Source organism: Lissotriton vulgaris, chromosome 5 (genome assembly GCF_964263255.1).
Source record: "Lissotriton vulgaris chromosome 5, aLisVul1.2, whole genome shotgun sequence".
Lineage (NCBI taxonomy): Eukaryota > Metazoa > Chordata > Amphibia > Caudata > Salamandridae > Lissotriton > Lissotriton vulgaris.
This window is the reverse complement of record NC_141693.1, coordinates 1511905988-1511926840: the sequence shown is the minus strand read 5'-3', so window position 1 is coordinate 1511926840 and position 20853 is coordinate 1511905988. Positions and strand designations below refer to the sequence as shown.

Here is a 20853-nt window from a genome sequence, read left to right as displayed (position 1 = left end):
GGTGTTCACCCACATATAACGCCGACCGGGTAACAAGCCAAGTAAAAGGTCCAGTTGTTATGGGCGGTGACAAATGCAGACAAGGCGGTACTAAGGGACGAACAAGCCTACTTACGAATCTGAAGCGAGCATTTATGAAGGACAATGACACAAGCCAATGACCAATATGTCCAGAGAGTGGGAGGAGCTTCCAGTGCATACCCTAATACAGCATGCTCGCTGCCCTTAGGCCCGACCTAAAAAATATGAGAGCTGTAACAAAATTGAGTAAAAGATAAGTTTCTCAGTGATGTGCTACTGATTTCTTCTCTGTAGTCTGCATCAGGTGTTCCTTTTTAACCACTGCTGTATTATGCAATGAGAAAAATAGTTCCATTATAAGAAATGTCTGTGACATAGACCTTTGAATATAAAAGACCTAAATCATGCTAATTGAGTAGCATGTTTGGTTGGATGGATTTAATATTCTGTAAAGTTATATATTTTATGCTTTCACTTGTATCCTTTATCTCACTTATATCCTTAATCTCTGTGCACTTGGCTGTTGGATTACTCAACATTTTTTTTAATTTAGTTTAAAATTATTCGCTTTAACAATTGTTTTTTAAATTTTGTATACAAAAGTTTAAATGTTCAAATGAATAATCAAAACACCCAAACCGACTTCACCCGTACCATTACAAACTCATTGCTTCACATCTTGAAGGTTGGCAAGAAAATAACAACAAAAACGTAGTTTCTCTCTATTGTGGCTAGCGGTGTGCTCTGAAAACAGCGCAGAGCAATGTAGTATCCACACTAAAAACATTCACTCTGAAGGAACTGCAAAAAGAGGGCACTGTACATTAAACAGGCTGTGGCACTTATTACCATGCCAAATGCATCTACCTTGGTAATGTTTACATATTTCAGAGACACTATGAATGCACAAACTACAAATTCCTCAGTAAAAAAAGGGAAAAGTTTCACATGAAAGCGCTGCACCCATACCTCCAACAGGTACCTCCTGGCACATATCTGTACCATATTTCTAAAATATACAGATTTTGCTATTGTAGACGCCCAGATTTCTTGAGGTTCATCTCGGAACAACCTCAAGTAAACTTATTCTTATAGCAGAAAATGCAGAATGCCAAAACTTCATGGCAGGGCTTGGACTGGTATTTTCTCCAATCAGAAAACCAATTCCCTGTAACACATTTGAAAGCATTGCAGTGACCATTTGAATCCTATCTTAAGAAGCCTTTCTGTCATGAGAGCAAGACCACTGACTCATTGTCTGTGAAATTGCTCCCCCACCCCGCAGCTCCACCATAAAGTGAGGCCTGCCCCCGCACTCTCGAGTGCTGGTGTTCGCGGCCCTCATCCACCTGCAGGTTTTACGTGTGCCTCATCCCTGGTGTTCCAGTGGCCCTCTGTCTCCTTTCTCTCGCTGCGCACTTTCTCTCCCTTTTCACTTGTTTTTCACTGATTTCAATCTCCCCCTTTCACTCACAATGTGTCTTTCCTCCGTTTTCCCTTTTTTTTCCACGGATTTAATCTTCTCCTCTCACTCTTTGTCTTTCTCCCACTTTTCTTGCACCTTTCACTGCCTTATTTCCACTCTTTCTTTTTTTGCCTTTTCTGCCTGTTTTTCCCTGCGGCTGCTGCCCCCGCGGCCCTTTCCGTCCAGCAAGGCCAACGCAACCGGCCCAATCCAGCTCCCCTCCCCACCTCCCAGCCCTCCCTGACCCTACTAAATGGCGGCTGCTGCGTGGACAGGCGTGCAAGACCACTGACTCATTGTCAGTGAAATTGCTTCTCCCTCCCCCCTCCACCCCCTCGTGGTGGACACCTGGTGGCCCCCATCCTCGGAAGCCCATACACCCCCACCGACCATACATGCAACCTGGGATTCATTCTGGACTCCGAGCTCATAATGAACCGCCAGATCAACTCCCTCTCATCCTCCTGCTTCCACACCCTCAGCCTCCTACGTAAGACTTACAAATGGATCCCCCTTGAACACAGAAAGACCGTCACTCACGCCCTGGTCACCAGCAGACTCTACTACAGCAATGCACTCTGTGCCGAAATAAACAAAATCCTCACCTGCAAGCTACAGAACATCCAGAACGCTGAGCCAAGACACTGCCACATCTCCCAGCACCTGCGCACACTCCACTGGCTTCCCATCGAAGCTAGAGTCACCTTGAAGATGCTCGCCCACAAGGTCCTCCACGACACCGGACCAGCGTACCTGAACAGCAGACCCCCCCGCCCCACCCCCCTTGATGGACTGGAATTTGTGACTTGGGGTTTCATTTTCCACTTTTTAAACAAACGCCACATTGAGATTGGCTTATGTACTTGAGGGACGTTTGTCTTGGGGAGGGGACAGTGTTCTTAGATCATACCTATAAGCTGAGGTGTTAATGATTTAACTCAACATTCGTATGATAGATAACTAGGATTAAAAGGAAATAGCATGTTCGAGGCATATGGGCTGCAGATGGTACATTATGAATAGATCGCCATCTGGTGTTGGGCTCGGATGATTGCACTTTGTTTTTGTCTTGGAGAGTCTTTTGTATCTTGGTGACTCCTCCCTTGGTTGGTAGTGCGCATGGGCATCGGCTCCATCCTTAGATTGTTTTTTTCCGCCATCGGGTTCGGATGAGGATCGAGACGCTCCAGATCAACTTCAGAGAAAAGTGATTTATCGGCGCGTATTCCCTTTCCAATTCGACGGTATTGTTATCGAGCACGTTTCATTTCCATTCCGACGCGTTGCAAATTCAAAATCGAAGAAAAAACTTAGACCTACGTCGACGAACAAGAACTTTCTCGACGCAGTCAAGCCCGGAGTCCATGGAAAGGACTCCATTCAAGAAATGTCCAACGTGTGGTGCTAAGTTCCCACACAAGGACCTACACGAGGTGTGCAACCTCTGTCTATCGCCTGAACACGAATCCAGGGACTGCGAAGCCTGCGCAGCATTCTCCTCCAAGCTAACGATTAGAAATCGTCGAGCTCGAAGACACGAGGTTTCAAGAATGCAGTCGGAGGCGATCCCGGAGCTGTTCGGAGATGAGCTAATGGAAGAAGAAGAGGATCAGTCGGGGTCGGAAGGGGACCAGTCGGAGGTTGAAGAACTCAACGAGCAACAAACCGTGAGGGACGACGTCCCCTTACCGAAAAACCGACCCCGTGCGGTAACGACCCCGCCTTCGAGCCCGGTCAAACCGCAGAAAAAAGTTTCCGACGCCCCGCCCTCGGGCCCGGCAACGAAACAGAAACAGAAACTGAAACCGAAACACTCGGACTCCCACCATGTCGGATCCGAGAAAAAGGCGACATCGACTTCGACACCGAGGCTACATACAAGGGAAAGCTCGGTACCGAAACATTCCATGTCGAAACATAAACATGGTTCGTCGTCCAAGATTCACTCGATACCCAGGAAGTCGGAATCGAGTAGACACTCGGTGCAGAAAGCACCAAACACTGACGATCGAAAACATAAGCACCTTTCGGAACCAGGGCCTTCGGTGCCGATTCAGGAGCAACAGACAGATCCCAAACAAAAGATCTTGTTTATCGATCCGCAAACTGGCAAAGTAGTGACGAAGAAGAGAAAGAATGAACAGACAGAAGATAAATCTCTTCCTTCAAAAAAGAGAACACTGGGGACAAATACAACTCCTCCTACTTCTCCTAGACATAAAGTCACACCCTCTTCTCCTATTCCTCACACTATGCCAAATATTCCTACACCTTCCACACCAAGACCATCTACACCTCAGTCTGATGTAGACAGTGATCTAGGGGAGGGAGAACCTCAAGGGGATGACAAAACCATCCCAGATGAGGATGACCCATGGGAAAATTATGACGTAGGGTCAGATGAAGACAACGACCCAGAGTTATATCCCTCAAAGCCTTCACCACCTGATGATAACACAGGATTTGCGCAGCTCATTAATAGAGCAGCAAAATATCATAAGGTAGATATACATACAGAACCCCAAATAGAGGATTTCCTGTTAGAGACGCTACCTAATGCACAAAGAACATCAGGTACTCTTCCTATGTTTAAGGGTCTTCTCAGTCACACAGAAGAAATATTCAAAGACCCAGTGAGGGCTAGGGTGTTAAACCCAAGAATTGATAAAAAATATAAGGCGGCTCCAAAGGATCCAATCTTTATTAAAGGACATGTACCCCTGGACTCGCTGGTGGTCTCAAACGCTCGTAAAAGAGCAAACTCATTATCTACAGGAGAGGCTCCTCCACCTGATAAAGAGTCAAAATTAATAGATGCATCAGGCAAGAGAGTAGCATCACAGGCGGCAAATAGCTGGCGTATAGCCAATACACAAGCACTACTCGCACGTTATGACAGGGCACATTATGATGAATTAGAAAAACTCTCACACATCTCCCCAAGGAACATCAGAAAAAGGCAGATCAGTTAATACAGGAAGGAAAAATAATAACTAATACTTCCATTAAGTGCGCCCTAGACGCAGCAGACACTGCAGCAAGATCCATAAACACCAGTGTAATGTTGAGGAGACATGCATGGCTTAGAATCTCAGGATTCAAACAGGAAGTACAAACGGCACTACTGAACAAACCATTTGATCAAAAAACACTGTTTGGTTCAAGCACAGATGAGACCTTGGAGAAAATGAAAAAAGATACAGAAACGGCTAAGTCAATGGGAGCATTGCAACAGCCAACACAAAGAGGTTCCTTTCGTAGATCCACCTATAGAGGGGGCTCAAAGAATACAGGAACAAATCAGCAATCCACCTCTTTCACACCAACATCACCCAGAGGTAATTTAAGAGGAAGTTACAGAGGTAACAACAACAAGGGTAGAGGCCGCGGAAATAATAACAACCGCAACGCCTCAACCCCAAAACAGTGACTTCATAGAACTCCCCCCAGACCACATAACACCAGTCGGGGGACGTCTAGCACAGTTCCTACCTGTCTGGGAAAACATCACATCAGACAAGTGGGTGAGACAAATTATCCAACATGGTTATTGCCTGGAACTCACAGCTACCCCACCAAACATCCCCCCCAAACAGCGTCCAATGAGTCAAGATCATCTGACATTATTAAGAGAAGAAGTACTAGCACTTCTACAAAAACATGCAATAGAGAAGGTCCCAAAGGATCAACAGGGAACAGAAGTATACTCTCTATACTTCCTAATCCCCCAAAAAGACGGGTCCCTAAGACCAATATTAGACCTCAGACCTCTCAATGCTTACATAAACTCGGAGCATTTCCACATGGTCACGCTCCAACAAGTACTCCCTTTACTGAAGAAAGGGGACTTTCTTTCTACACTGGATCTAAAAGACGCTTACTTTCATATCCCAATTCACAAAGCCCACAGAAAATACCTAAGGTTTGTTTTAGAAGGACAACACTATCAGTTCAAAGTCCTTCCGTTCGGTGTCACAACAGCACCGAGAGTGTTCACAAAATGCCTAGCTGTGGTGGCAGCACACCTAAGAAGACAACAAATACATGTCTTCCCATACTTGGACGACTGGCTAATAAAGGCCAAGTCAAAAGAGGAATGTCTTCACAACACACAGAAGACAATTCAATTGCTGCACCACCTAGGGTTTACGGTGAACTACAAGAAATCACACCTGCAACCAAACCAGATTCAGCAATATCTGGGGGCTACGATAGACACAGAAAAGGCAATAGCATACCCCAACCCAATCAGGATACAGACAATGGTCGGGTTAATACAAAGATTTCAACCACAACACTCACTACCAGCACGAGTGTTTATGCAACTATTAGGCATGATGTCCTCCTGCATACTGCTAATACCACATGCCAGGCTACAAATGCGCCCACTACAGGAGTGTCTAGCGACACAGTGGAATCAGGCTCAAGGTCAGATTACAGATCTGGTGTTGGTAAACGACCGGACGTATCGCTCTCTGAAGTGGTGGAACACAGAAAACATTTCCAAGGGACGGTCGTTCCTAGAGCCAATTCCACAAGTGATAATAACAGCGGACGCATCGCTCTCCGGATGGGGAGCGCATATGGACAAATACACAGTGCAGGGGAAGTGGAGTGTGCAGCAAAAGAAACTGCACATCAACTACCTAGAACTATTAGCAGTATTTCTAGCACTAAAAGCTTTCCAAATACAAATAACAGGCAAAGCAGTCCTGATCAGACAGACAACATGACTGCAATGTATTATATTCAAAAACAGGGGGGGACACACTCTCTCCAACTATCCAAACTAGCACAGGACATATGGAGATGGGCCATTCCTCAAAAGATCTACCTGTTAGCGGAACACCTACCAGGAGTTCAAAATCAGATAGCAGACATCCTAAGCAGACAGTCAGAACAAGTACACGAATGGGAGCTGCACGACCAAATACTGCAGCCATTCTTCCAAAAACGGGGGCAACCAGAGATAGATCTGTTTGCCAATCATCATTACGCAAAATGCAAAAACTTCGCATCCAGGTACCCACACCAACGGTCCCAGGGCAATGCACTATGGATAAATTGGTCCAACAAATTTGCTTACGCGTTCCCTCCTCTACCACTAATTCCGTTACTGGTTCGGAAACTGCAACAACACTCAATGACAATGATACTAGTGGCACCCACGTGGGCAAGACAGCCGTGGTTCACCACGCTGCTACAACTCTCACAAGTACCACATCAAAAGCTAAAATTATTACCCATGCATCTTACACAGAACCATGGAGAAATAATGCACCCAGATCCCAAACAACTGAACCTAGCGATCTGGCTCCTGAGGTCATAGAGTTTGGATATTTAGATTTACCACCAGAATGTATGGAAATCATTAAACAAGCAAGACGTCCTACCACCAGAGCATGCTATGCAGCAAAATGGAAGAGGTTTGCTATACACTGTAACAGTAAGCACATCAACCCTCTGGACGCATCCACTAAACAAATCATTTGCTATTTACTACACTTGCAGCAATGTAACTTAGCATATACCTCTATCAGAGTTCATCTCGCAGCCATAGCGGCGTACCTACAAAACAGGCAACATCTTTCACTGTTTAAAGTACCAGCAATTAAAGCTTTCATGGAAGGACTCAAAAGAGTCATTCCACCAAGACCACCTTCCCCAGTCTGGAATCTCAACATAGTACTTACCAGACTAATGGGGCCACCATTTGAACCTATGCATAGGTGTGAAATACAATTCCTCACATGGAAGGTGGCCTTCCTCATAGCTATCACGTCACTTAGAAGAGTAAGTGAACTACAGGCTTTTACGATTCAAGAACCATTTATGCAGTTACACCAAAATAAAGTGGTTCTTAGAACAAACCCAAAATTCTTACCAAAGGTAATTTCAGCATTCCACATCAATCAGTCAGTGGAATTACCGGTTTTCTTTCCAAAACCACAAACAGTAGCAGAAAGAGCCCTACATACAGTGGATGTTAGAAGGGCCATATTGTACTACATAGAAAGATCACAAACTTTCAGAAAGACAAAACAGCTATTTGTTGCGTTTTCTCCTACACATAAAGGCAATCCCATCTCCAAAGCGGGCATTGCCAGATGGATTGTAAAATGCATTCAAATATGCTACTTAAAGGCAAAGAGAACATTAACTGTTCCTCCTAGAGCTCACTCTACACGTAAACTAGGAGCATCTATGGCATTTTTGGGAAACATTCCACTAGATGACATATGCAAAGCAGCTACCTGGGTTACACCGCACACCTTCACAAAACACTATTGTGTAGATGTGCACACAACACAACAAGCTAGAGTGGGACAAGCAGTATTAAAAACATTGTTTCAGACAGTTGCAACAGACACGGGCGACCACCGCTAGGGAGAGAACTGCTGTATAGTCTATTCATAATGTACCATCTGCAGCCCATATGCCTCGAACGGAATATGCTACTTACCAGTATGCATCTGTTCTTGGCATAGAGGGCTGCAGAGTGGTACATGCCCTCCCAGCCTCCCCGGAAACCTGTGTCTGTTCCACCATTATCTTATCATTATCTTATTTAGATACACTTACATGGGCATTCTTATCTGTATTCTACTATACTACTCCATCTAACCCTACTATGGCAAAACAATCTAAGGATGGAGCCGATGCCCATGCGCACTACCAACCAAGGGAGGAGTCACCAAGATACAAAAGACTCTCCAAGACAAAAACAAAGTGCAATCATCCGAGCCCAACACCAGATGGCGATCTATTCATAATGTACCACTCTGCAGCCCTCTATGCCAAGAACAGATGCATACTGGTAAGTAGCATATTCCTTCCTTTCTCTTAGTGTTCCATTGGATGGTTTAGTGTTTCCTTTCGTTATTTGTGCATACGTATCAGTCGCCTTCTCAGTGCTGCATTGTTCATGGCAACAATTCTTTAGTCTTATAAAAATGTTTGATATAGATAAAATGTAGTTCAGGCAGAGACCAGGTAGGTAGTTGACATTTTGCGAGTGTTAATGTTGGGTTGGAAAATACTCTGCATTATTCAGCCAGCATTAAGTTTAGTAGCCAGATGCCGAATACTTATTCCCCTGTGCTTGAAATCCTTGTTGATGCTTTGGTTGTGTTCCATCAGGGTCAGCAGCAGATAACTGTCCAGGGCCAACAAGTTGCACAGACTGCAGAAGGGCAGACCATTGTATACCAGCCGGTCAATGCTGATGGCACCATCCTACAGCAAGGTACTGCAGACATGGGCTGGAAACTGTCCTAGTTTGAACTTTGTAAACGGAGCTCTATTCTAAATTCGTATGGACGTTTTTGTGCTATGTTCTTTTCAAATGCCAGTTTAGGCCGAATGATAACTGGAACAGATACAGGATTAATGCTATTACTCTGTTCTTTGTGTATTTCTGTCTTGTTTTGTTATTTAAAGTTACAGTCCCTGTTACAGGCATGATCACCATCCCGGCATCCAGCTTAGCAGGAGCACAGATTGTTCAAGCTGGAGGCAACACCAATACGACCTCCAGTGGGCAAGGCACCGTTACCGTCACGCTTCCGGTCTCTGGCAACATGGTGAATTCTGGCGGCATGGTGATGGTAAGTATTTTATCTAGCACAAATACATGGGGCATCTCTACCCAGAATAACAGATTTGAAGATTGCAAGTCATATTTTACTACAGTGCAGTTAGTAACGTTCAAGCGCTTTTTGCATTTTATGGCTCTTTGACTTCCTGTTTTTCCTAAAGTATTACTAGAAGTTTGAATCATTCCTTTCCTATAACACTTCAGCTGCGCTTTCTGTTGTGTTACTCGTTAAACTTTGGGGTGAGCGATGTATCCTATTAACTGTACGATACCGGTTGCCAGCGCTTCATGTTCTCAGAAGCAAGTTGTTTGTGCCTTTTCTTTAATATTAACCTATGGTTTGTCATATGTCTGTTTCTAGAAACATAACTTTCCTCACCCTCCTGCGCTTTCCTTTTTTACTGTGCATCTGAACAGTGGCACTTTTACTGATTAGAAAATGTCTCCTGTTCTGTCATAGATGGTACCTGGAACTGGTTCTGTGCCAGCCATACAGAGGATTCCTCTGCCAGGGGCAGAACTACTGGAGGAGGAGCCACTTTATGTGAATGCAAAACAATATCACCGGATACTAAAGAGGAGGCAAGCCCGTGCCAAGCTGGAGGCGGAAGGCAAGATCCCGAAAGAGAGAAGGGTAAGATTTGAAGTGGTGTTGCATGCAGAGATGAAATATACAGTGCAGAGTCTTTCGTGGTAGCATGGGTAGTTGAGTGAAACTACAACATGCCAAAGGTATGTAGGTTTTGGGGCCTACAGAACATTTCTCTTTCTGATGGAAAGATTTGTGCTGTATTTTTACATTGTATTTTTATTGCTTGTTGCACTCACTGAGAATTCACTATAGTCAAGTTTCCCCATTTCTGTTTTGAGCCACCTTGTCTCTGGTGCCTGCACTGTCTCTGGTGCCTGCACTGTCGTGGCTGTGCTGTTGCCTCCTGTCGCTCTGCTCCTTGTGTCTTGACTACTGTTGTGTGACCTCGCTTACAAATACTGGATTTATACTTGTACTTTTCTGATGGATACTTCTAACTGCAAATTCTTTAGAATTTACCCACAAGTGCTAGACTGGATATGGGATAATTTTTCCCAGCTAGTGCTCCTTCTTGTCTGCTGATGAAGTCATCTGACTGCAGCAGCCTTGCCCTTTCTCTGGAAGGGATGGCACCACTCCTGCGCAGTACTACAGTTCTTTTTTCCCCTGAACCATTCGATGCATAATTGGAGCACCTTCCCAAAGTTTGCCGCATCTTCGCAGACTTCAAAAACCTCTTTTTATCCCAATTATACTGTGATGGGGATGTATTCCCTAAAGACAACAGTCTTCACATTGTTTCATCTACAGAAAGCAGTTGTCTGTCATAAATGTGATGTCCAATCATGATTCGAATTAAGGCCATCAGGGCTTGTGAGGTAAAGTTCTACATCTCTGAGCACCTCCAAGTCGGGTGCCTATTCCTGCTCCCTATCCTGGTCTTGAGGTCCCCGTCCTCGAGTAAATCTTAAGGTTAAGTCCAAGGACGAATCTCTGTGCAAAAACAAGAAGTCTCTATTGGAGCCCTCTCCAACGTTCCTGCTCCAGGGTGATTTCACACAGTATGCACTGTAAAGGCAAAGGTCCAATGAAAATATTCCACCGCTGGAGTGGGTGCACCCAGTCAGTTTTTTTTGTTGGGGGGGCTACACCAGCACTTACTGACCCAGTAAGGCTTCCACCCCTTTCCCATGCCAGCTTTGTTCCCGTAACATCTGCAGTGGAACTTCGAACTTCAGTGGGGATGCCGCTCAGATAAAATCCATGTTTCTTATGAGGCAGCTTGGTGCCTTCAAAAGTGGACAAAGGGTTCTATCCTGACGTGCACCAGGCTGATCTCCATACCCTACACAGGGTTCACGGAGTGGTGGTGGATCTGTCAACCGAACGCGAGTGGAACACTCCCGACGAGGTGGAAGTTAAAGGCCTCTGGAACAGAAGCACCACACACCACAATCTTCTAGAGCTGCATGTTATATGGTTGGCCCTCAACATCTTTCTGCCTTCTATCAAGGGCAGTCCTGTGCAATTCCTGATGGACAACACAAGTACCATGTGGTATTACAACAAACAGGACATTGCGGAGATCATGTGTGTTGTGCCAGGAGAAAGACTAAGCAGGCACATCTAGCTGACTTCGACTGGCATCTGAAGGGTGTTACAAGGTGTATTCGCCCAGTGGGGTGTTCTTTAGTATATCTTTTCAGGTTGTAAGACATTACCATTTCTTCCTTCACACGCCCGTCTTTACATTGCATTTTTCACAACGCATACCACCGCCACGCATTTACATTCATATTCGAAACACACTTCACCACTCTTTCCACTACCACCATACCTTTACCACGCTTACTGTCTCTGAAAAAGTCTATCACAGTGTAACGCTGCCACCTACTGTTCAAAATGTATACATTAAGAAATGCTATTTACCAGTATGCATCTGTTCTTGGCATGTAGAGCTGTAGATTTGTATACTTGTGCATAGATCGCCATCTGGTGTTGGGCTTGGATGTTCGCTCTTTGTTTTTGTCTTGGAAGAAGTCTTTGTAGTCACAAGGTAGGTGGTGACTCCTTAGGAGGACAGTGCACATGGGCATCAACTCCATCTCCAGATTGTTTTGCCATGGAGAGTTATGATGGAGTTAATTAGAAATCGAAAAGGATGACCATGTGTAATGTATCTAAGTAAGATAGTACTGGAACAGATAAAGGTATCCGGGAAGGCGGATGGGCGCATACAAATCTACAGCTCTACATGCCAAGAACAGATGCATACTGGTAAGTAGCAATTTCCGTTCGAGGCATATTAGCTGTAGATCGTATGATAGACTATACAGCAGTTACCTCCTTAGCGGTGGCTACCTGTATCTGTTTCAGTGGTTTATAAAAGCGTAAGCAAACTTGACTTACTAGTTCATCCATAGCGCATTACCTTTGGACAATGGGTGTGGATTCCTGGATGCGAAGCTTGGGCGCTTTTCGGTTTGGTGTGACCTTTCATTTAAACTGGGTTAGTAGGCGCAGCTTTATATTTTTTACCAACTCCTTGGGGTAAGTATACTTGCTCTAACGGATTCCTTGAATACTTCATTAGTGTGTTTTAACATGCCTTCTAGCATTGGCAATGTATTAGTAGATTTCTGGGATGGAGCGAATGTTTCCATGAGGTAATCCTCTTCTAGTGGGTCAGCGTGTAATTCCACTCCATGATATAGAGCAGCCCTATTGATAAGTTGTGTGAATCCAATATTATCATCAGGTGGTGAATGTCTGGAGGGATATAGGTCTGAATCATTACTATTATCCAGGTCTTTATCATAATCGTCCCATGGATCTGGGTCCTGTGGTATGGTGTGATGGTCATCCTCATAGTGGTCTGTCATTATCCTTCTGTGGTTCAGGGGAGAAATGAGGTTGTGGTGAGTTATATGGAGATATTAAGTTGGGATTAATAGTGGAGGAGAGGGAGGTATGTAAGGGGGTGATGGTTTGGTTCCCATGCCCTTCCTCTTTTTGAGAGGTATATGGTATTCCTCTGAAAAGTCTTTCAGTTTCTTAGGAAGGGTTGCTACAAGATATCCAGTTGTTGGATCAATATGCAGTTTCTTCTGCTTGGGATTCATTGGCTCTTGTAAAGGAAGTTCTTTAGCTGGTATGTCCTTTTCTTTCGTTTTTTCTGAGGGTATTTTTTGGATAGTCTCTAAAGCCTTAAGAAGAATGGTTTATTTTTTTGGTTCCGAATCCTTTAGTGCATGTTTATGCTCCAATGGTTTGTGTAAAGGCTTGTCTTTTTGTTATTTTAGGTTCTGAAGGTTTGTCTTAAGGTTTTGGATCCGAAGGCTTATGATTCGGTTTCGGCTCCGAAGATTTAGGTTTCGTTTTTGCCAGATCTTAAATTTTTGGTTTGTGAGATTTTGGGTCAGAGTCCTTTGGTGCCGAAGATGACTTCTGTGCCGGTATCGAAGCATCAGGCCGATGTTTGGGATTGGTTTTCGGTGCCGGAGATGGTGTTTCAGTACTTTGGGGGTGGCTCGATCCCGAGCCAGAGGCTTTACCTTTCGGTTTCATAGCCGGGCCGGAGGGCGGGCATCTGAACCATGTTTTTGATGTTTCCCTAGGCCCGAGGGCAAAGGTAATACCGGAGCCTTTGTGGGGTTTTCAGTAACCTTGGGGCTTGATGCACATCACTCCAGGTCAACGAACTGTGAGTCTTCCTCCATCTCAGTCTTCTGCTTCAGACACTGAGATTTCTTCCTCTTGTTCGGCGCTGTGCTGATGGAACTCACACCCTTCTCCGAAGATGTCCGGCACCGGGCTAGTGCCTCTTCTCATCTTGTGACGTTGAGCCCGACGGTCACAAATCATTTTCTTTGATCGGAATGATCGACAGGCCTCGCAGCGACTTTATTCGTGCTCGGGGGATAGGCACAGATTACAGACCTCGTGTAGATCTGTGTGTGGAAATTTAGCACCACACCCGGGGCATTTTTTAAATTGAGTTTGTTCCATCGACTGCTGGCGTGGTCGGCGCGGGTTGGCCTTGCGGCCCCCGTCTAAGCTCCAGATCGAAGTTTTTGGATTTCAACGATGTGTGTCGAAGGGAATACCCGGGATCAAAACCATACCGTTGAGGGGTAATGATTGCGTGTCTGAAAGGTTCAAAGACTATACCAAACCAGAGCGCAGCAATACTCATCCTAACCCGATGGCTGAAAAAAACAATCTGGAGATGGAGTCGATGCCCATGCGCACTATAGTCCTAAGGAGGAGTCACCTACCTCATGACTACAAAGACTTCTTCCAAGACCAAATCAAAGTGCAAATATCCGAGCCCAACACCAGATGGCGATCAATGCACAAGTATACGATCTACAGCCAATATGCCTCGAACCTCTTAATACATTTTTCTTACTACATTTGGTAGTATTCCAACATATTATATTTTTGGGGGAGACCACACCCCCCCCCCCCCCCCCCCCCAATCTCCCCCTTTTCATTATCTTCTAATGCATGGTTTTGTCTTGCATTGTAAAGACTTGCGTGCCAACAAACTTTACGATGTTTAAAAATGTGTGGAAAATGTACTACGAAGTAAAAACTTCGGAGTAAAGGCTGTTTCCCATCTTTTCACCACCTTTGAGAATGCTCATTGTCGAGCTTTAGTGCTCTAAAGTTTCTGCCTCAAGGTTTCTTGGGAGACGTGTTCTGCCTTCCTTAGGACTGTCTGTGGAACATGTTCCACCTTTATCGCTGCTTCCCCAGTATTTTAATGGCGGTCATGAGGGATTGGGCTCAGCTCATTATGATTGCTCAGGAGTCTTCCCCAACTGTTGAGCCTCCTTCTTCCCCAACTGTTGAGCTCCTTCTCCCTCTTCAGGAGCATTTGTTCTCACTAGAATAGGGCAGTGTTCTACACCCGAACCTTCACTTCCATGTGTGGACATTTAGCAGAACTAGCTGAAAAGATTTGATCAGCCCAAGGAAGTAGCGCATGTTAGCTTAGCTTTCCACCACAGAGCTGATTTATTCTGGACATAGGGCAAAGTTTGTGGCCTACTGGGAGATTTGTCCGGTCCATCAGCACCTTCTGAGTACTGCTTTGGCTCTCAAATCTGCAAGAAGGGCCATTTTACCAGTGTGAAAAGCATTCCTCATATCCTCTTATTTAAGATGTTGTCTTTGGGATCTGTTCTAAAAGTAAAGGATTTACAGTAAGAAGTAGCCATTAGAAGAACAAGTAACTTAGCTAAAGTGTACACCAGAAAGAGCATTACTGAAGCTAACAGTAGATTTCTCACCAACCTGCCTTCGTCCTCATTGTTCGAAGTGTCTTTCTATGGGTTAATAAGGTTCCATGTTAGATTTGCACACTATCATGGTTCTGAGTCTGTTATGAACGCTCTGCAAATAAGGGCGTGGAATGACTGTTTGTAAACTGATGTCAGCGTGCAGTTGTGGTGCCTATATATGGAATGGCATCCTCACTTCGGCAGGTGAGAGGAACCTGACATGGAGTCTGACATCCCCACCTACCGGCATGTGGGTGCAATTGCTAGTTAAAGAGTTTCTGGAATAAGTGTGACACCTGAAGGAGTTCAAAAGGTAAGGAATCTGCACGAAGAGTATCTAGCAGAAAGTATGTTGCCTAAGGAGGATAATTTGTTCTTTCCTGCTTCTGACTAGCGCATTTGGTTTTGCAGCATGAGTCTGTTCTGGGTTCACATCATGGTGCAATATTCATTTAGCTGTTTCTGCCTCTAAGCTTTTGGTTTCTGATTTTGTTCCCCTCACAGAAATACCTTCATGAGTCACGCCATCGCCATGCTATGGCCAGGAAACGAGGGGATGGTGGCCGCTTCTTCTCGCCCAAGGAAAAAGATGGCTCAGATATGCATGTAATAACTAATTAATTTAATTTGATATGTTTTTATTTTGTTAAAAGGGGAAATATCACTTTTGTAGTTGTCAGTTTTTAGGAGTCTGGTCATAGAAGTATATTGTTGGTTTGCTTTACGATGACTTTGGAGCCAGCTGTGGGTAAACATTGTTTGATCAGGATCAGTATTTGCTTTCAGAGACTGTCTCTACTGTAGCAGTTGTCTATATCGTAGCAGCACTATCTCGGATGAGCACACAGGTGTGAACATGACAAATAAAAGGTTAGCAAGAATAAAGGTCAGAGCCAGGCCTACCAAACTATTTAGCACTAAAAATTCGGTCTTGTTAAACAATTCACCCCTCCGTCCCCACTTTCCCAAGCCTCCCTCCCTTCCCCATCCCTTTCTTTTGGAACGTATGCAGATAGCTTAAGTGCACATTATATCATCCAGTAATTTGTTTTAGTGGTATATTTACTGGGGCTGGGTTTACTCTTTTTCATTAGAAAATGGCTAGCCTCTTGATAGTTATGTTGTTAATTTGTACTTTTTTGAGGTGCACATTCCTTAGCATTTTGTTTTTCATGGACAGCTTGAAGTGTCGCAGGAGTGTTTTCTGACGGTGGGAGGGTGCAGGGAGCAGATGACCACCTGGAGTACAGGTATACTGAACCACAAGAGAGGTATAGGGACAGACTGAGCATGTGCTGTGCAGGTACTCAAATACAGTGGGTGATGGGTCAGGTATTGGAGCACAGTGTATCTGCACTGTTGGTGTAGGGAGTGGGTGCACTGATGGTGTTCGATGCGGGGTTAACTTTTGGAGAAATTGTATTCTGGGCAGGGTGTCAGTCACATATTGGCACCTGATGTATAGCTGTCATACAGTTGTGTGGGTAAGGATTGACGGTACTCCTCAAGCACTAATATTTTGCACCAAGTGAATTAGTCTATGGGCGGATAGTGGGGCTCAAGGGTTCTTCAATATGACCTGTTCACTCATTTATTTCACTTTCAGATTGCGGAGGGAAGAAGGGTCTGGGCTTATGGGTGATGGTCTTTCTTTGATGTGTGCTTGACATATCTGTTTCGACCTCTGGTTAATTTCTCATATTTATGTTTGTTCCTGTCTGTAGGATTCTCACGGAAGTGATGATGGAATGACAACGATGATCCGAGTATCTTAACCTCTCCGATCATAAGACTGATAAAGGGTCAATCTCCTCGCCCAACCATTCTCATCGTCCTACTTTAAACAGCTTCCCTCGTTTTGTGCGGAAGGACAAAGGCATATCATGTTGTCTCTCCAACACAGGGGCAACTGTTTGCCATTTTGATTTTCTGTGGAGATGTGCTTGGCATTTTAAAAAGGAGTGGGCGCTGGCTTCCCAAAAGTCTTCTGCAAATGGCCGTGATGTGGTGGAAAGCATTCATTTGTTAAGGCTCAGTGCTTGCCCCTTCTATAGCACAGAGCACTGTTAGAGTACTTACGTTTCCAAACAGTTCCAAGTTCGAGCCTTCTCTCAGCTTGAAACCATCGGACTTTTCCAGCCACACAAATGCTCCCAACATTGATGAGTTTTTAGAATGTTTAACGTCTTGTCGGCCACAACAGGAAAAGATCCTGCCTTGTCAGCCGTGGAGCATACTTCAGGCACTTCTTTGAAATCTCATTTGTTATCCCCTTCCTTCACTGTTTTTGAGTATGCATGGGCCATGTGGACAATGGGTGGTCCACATTACTTGAAGGTTTGCGCACTTGCCTGAAAGAACTGCCAACCATGGTAGGGATCTCTTTGGGTCGTTCTTCTAATTTGCCAGGACCTTATTTTCATGCAGTGGTACTGTATGCAGATATAGATTAGCGCTGCATCTGTATTGCTCTCTAACCCAGGATTTTAACTACAGCTTTATTTGTGGGAGAGAAAAAGGGAAGTTATGGGGAGGTATTGTGTATTGGCTATGAATTACTGGATGGAAAAGTAGTTTCATGTTTTGCAGTAGGGAAAATGTGTTTTTGTTCTTTGATAAATAGCCATTCGTACAGAAACTTTGATTTTTGGTATGGCCAGTACTAAAATGTTAATGGCACTTGGCATCCACAATATTTATCTACTGTGCCACTCTCTTTGTAGGAGAGATTGTTCCGGTAGAGAGATTAGGCCATTGCTGATCATTGTGTCACCATTAACCTTCAGGAGGGAGGGGGGGAATACTGTTCCTGGAATACTTTCTGTTGCCGGCAGGCTGTTACTTGTTGAATAGGAGTGTTGTATCTTTGTTATTTAGGGTGACAGTGGAATACAGAAGTTACATGTTAGATGAAGGTGACACTGCAGGGTGGCCACAGAACTCGCCCATTGCACCAGTAAAACCAAGGCGGTTTCAGGAGTGTGTGAGGGAGGCAGGATGGCAGTACCAACTTAGACCACGGTGTTCCTAGAACTTCCAACTGTGCCATTAAACCTAGTCTCATAACTTTGGATCACTGAAGTAAGAGGGATCCACAGGAAGAATAGGGTGGTTGTGCAAGGTACTACAGTTTGATTTGCAAGAGCATTTGTAAATAGTTTTTTAATAAGGTATTTTTCATGCAGTTAGCTGTATCTTTAAGTACTGTGTACACTACCAGCTAATGTTAATAAAGCAACTATTTCTAACAGTTTTTTTTTTTGGGGGGGTCTCTGTCTCTGTCTGTTGTTTTGGCAGTTCCAGCCTCCCATCTTGAGATCCAGCGAATCATTATGATATCAGAGGAACAGATCTTGGTCGATTTTGGATCTTTTTTAGCGGTTGCCTGGAGACTGCTTTTAGTTGAATGTTGCCAAAGAGATTTTGTGGCAATACTCATATATAACCTGGGCTTTGAGTTAACGTACTGTTGATTGCTTTTCTTGTCCGTCTCATTTGCTTGCATCTTTTCTGATGGCTTTCCTTCACATTGTGCTTGTTTCCCCCTTGGAACACATGTTTTTTGCTATCATTTTGATTGAGCACATCATAGAAAGCAATGCCAAGCCTTCTTCTCAGAGTCCACTCACTGCACTGGCCTAGAAGATCTGGTAGGCACTGAGTAGGAAGAAGGCATAAACATCCTTCCAGCCTCCCAGATGGGTGGCGGCCCAGAGGTGATGTCTTCTGAAGCTTTTGACGACTAGCCCAATGATGAAGTGTTCAGCCTGGAAGCCCAAGCGAAGACCATATCCACGCCCAAGTGAGTCCTGCATCAATCCCTAAGTCTAGCCTTAAAATGCACTGACCTTTGGCTGCGCTAGCTGACACTGCTTTACCTGGATAGCCTTCTTCAATATTGAGCAAATCTCCACATAGGGTATCCGTCCACGCCAATTTGTCAATGCCTTAATGCCAAGTGGCCTATTAACAGCCAGCATAGGAGCTGAAGTCTTTAGTGACAGGCCTGCCTAAAACCAGCCATGAGTGGCTGCCCATGCAACTCTTGACAGATCTGCCAACTACTGAGGGATGAATCCAGCTACAGCTTTCCGATGTCCTTCACAGAATACACAAAAAACATTCACCCCTCTGTGGGAAAGATCCTATCTAAGCCTTCTGCTCCTGAGCCCACACATTCACATCCTTATGTATTCCTAAGAAACGGAAGTTGATGTTTAAGGAAGAGTTACCCTTTGAGTCTCCTACACCTCCTGTGCCCAAGAGGGTTAAGACCGGGCCAAAAACCCACCACCACTTCCCCCGTACCCAGGATTTGCCCCTTCACTAATGCTACCATTACACCCATGCATGCCTCCACAGTCTTGCTCTTCACAATGCCTCCTGAATCTCCTCACACAGACTCGGACCTCGGTAATCTTTACCAATCTCAGGACTCGTATGTTTCCCTAGCTCCTAGGGGAAGGGGACACCTTGTGGTAATCCAGAAGCCTGCCCATCACAGGGTGAATATGCTCATGGTGCAAGAAAGAGATTTATGTGTAGAGACATTGTTAATGAGTGAAAGATCAACGCAGTTTTAGCTCCCCATGTTCAAAGACATAGTGAAAATTGGTACAGAAAATTTCTGGGATTGACAATTCTGGCAATCATGTGGCATTGAGGGCTACTAGACATTGGTGTATTGCCAACTCTGTAGGTGTTCTCTTATGATACACACTGCTGGGAGGAAATGGAAAAGGTATCAAGCACCTCACTGGGGCAGACAGGAAAAGCGTAGAAGAGCAGGTAGCCAAAGGCATGGTAAAATCTACTGCTAACATTAGATTCACCTTGAATGACAGACATTACGTCCAAAGAAATGAATATCTGCATGCTTGGTTGGGAATCTCTGGGTTCGAGGTATGAGGGCTGCTGAATTCATATCTGTGCATAGATCGCCGCCTAATTTAAAAAAATTTAATTGCAAGTTTATATAGCGCTAGGATCGACTCCCGGAGGAGTATCTCCGCGCTTCGATCGCTGCGAAACCCTTCCTGGCTTCCCTGAGAGATGGTCCCTTAATGGGTATCTCCAGGGTGAGACCAGGCATCCCCAGCGGTCTGGTGGGGCCGTTAGTGCAGATGAGGCAAGCTTATGCCCAGAGTTGCCGAGTGTGATCGCTGATCAGAGTGGGCACCGAGGCGAGAGAATTATCGAGTCCGCTGACCCTGGTCCAGAAACCTGCCGCGTCGGGAATCAAACCCTGGTCCCGGGCCGTCCTCTGCTCTCGGGTCTGCCGCCTCTAACCAGTGAGCCACACTACTGCACAAGTGTCGCCTAGTGTTGGGTCCGGATGATTGCACATTGTTGTCCTGGAAGAGTCTTCGAAGTATCACGAGATAGGCATAGATCTCTTCGCCCCTCGTGTCAATGAGCTACTGAAGAGGTAAAAAGGACATTACATAACTACATCAGTGGGTTCCTTTCAGTCTTCCTCTCATCCTCCACCTTTCGGAAGCACCAGATCAAAGGCGGGTCCAAGCTCCAGCACCCACCCAAAGGCTACCAGCTGCAGTCTTTTCAGGACATGCTGCCAGACGAGCAGCTCTCAAAGGCCTTCACGCGAGGTGGCTACAGAAGCAGAGCGAGGCAGCTTCAAAATTTGGGCCTTGGCTTCAGAGCAGTGGCCCTCCTTACATTCCCCTCTGATCCATATAGCATCAGGCGTGGTAAGACTGAGAGAGATATCTTCATCAAAGGGAGTCTATCAGCTGTACAGCATAGGTTTGTCTTAGAATTTCACACCGCCAAAGATTTCATTGTGTCCTCCGCTCAGGCCACCATTAGCTGCTCAAGATAGGGGTGCTGTTGTTCCTAGCTAAAGGTGGTGCACCCACATGAACACAGCAAAGACGTATACTTCCTCTACTACTTGATACCCAAGAATGTGTATCCGTCCCTGAATCAG

The 20853-nt window shown here is 45.0% G+C and overlaps 1 protein-coding gene across 12 annotated transcripts in view; it reads left to right on the top strand.

Annotated features, from left to right (window-relative positions):
* The window catches only part of NFYA (nuclear transcription factor Y subunit alpha), a 29357-nt gene extending 11206 nt beyond the window's left edge, over nt 1-18151 (top strand). For 4 of the 12 annotated variants that reach the window (XM_086923555.1, XM_086923554.1, XM_086923548.1 and 1 more), the window contains 6 exons: nt 8627-8732; nt 8927-9093; nt 9544-9717; nt 15408-15509; nt 16084-16153; nt 16628-18151. In XM_086923555.1, the coding sequence (XP_086779681.1) occupies nt 8627-8732; nt 8927-9093; nt 9544-9717; nt 15408-15509; nt 16084-16153; nt 16628-16644 (636 nt within the window). In that variant the 3' untranslated portion in view covers nt 16645-18151. The remainder of the gene's footprint in view (nt 1-8626; nt 8733-8926; nt 9094-9543; nt 9718-15407; nt 15510-16083; nt 16154-16627) is intronic. The other 8 variants (XM_086923556.1, XM_086923550.1, XM_086923549.1 and 5 more) reach the window with 4 other exon arrangements.
* Nucleotides 18152-20853: the final 2702 nt, after the last annotated feature.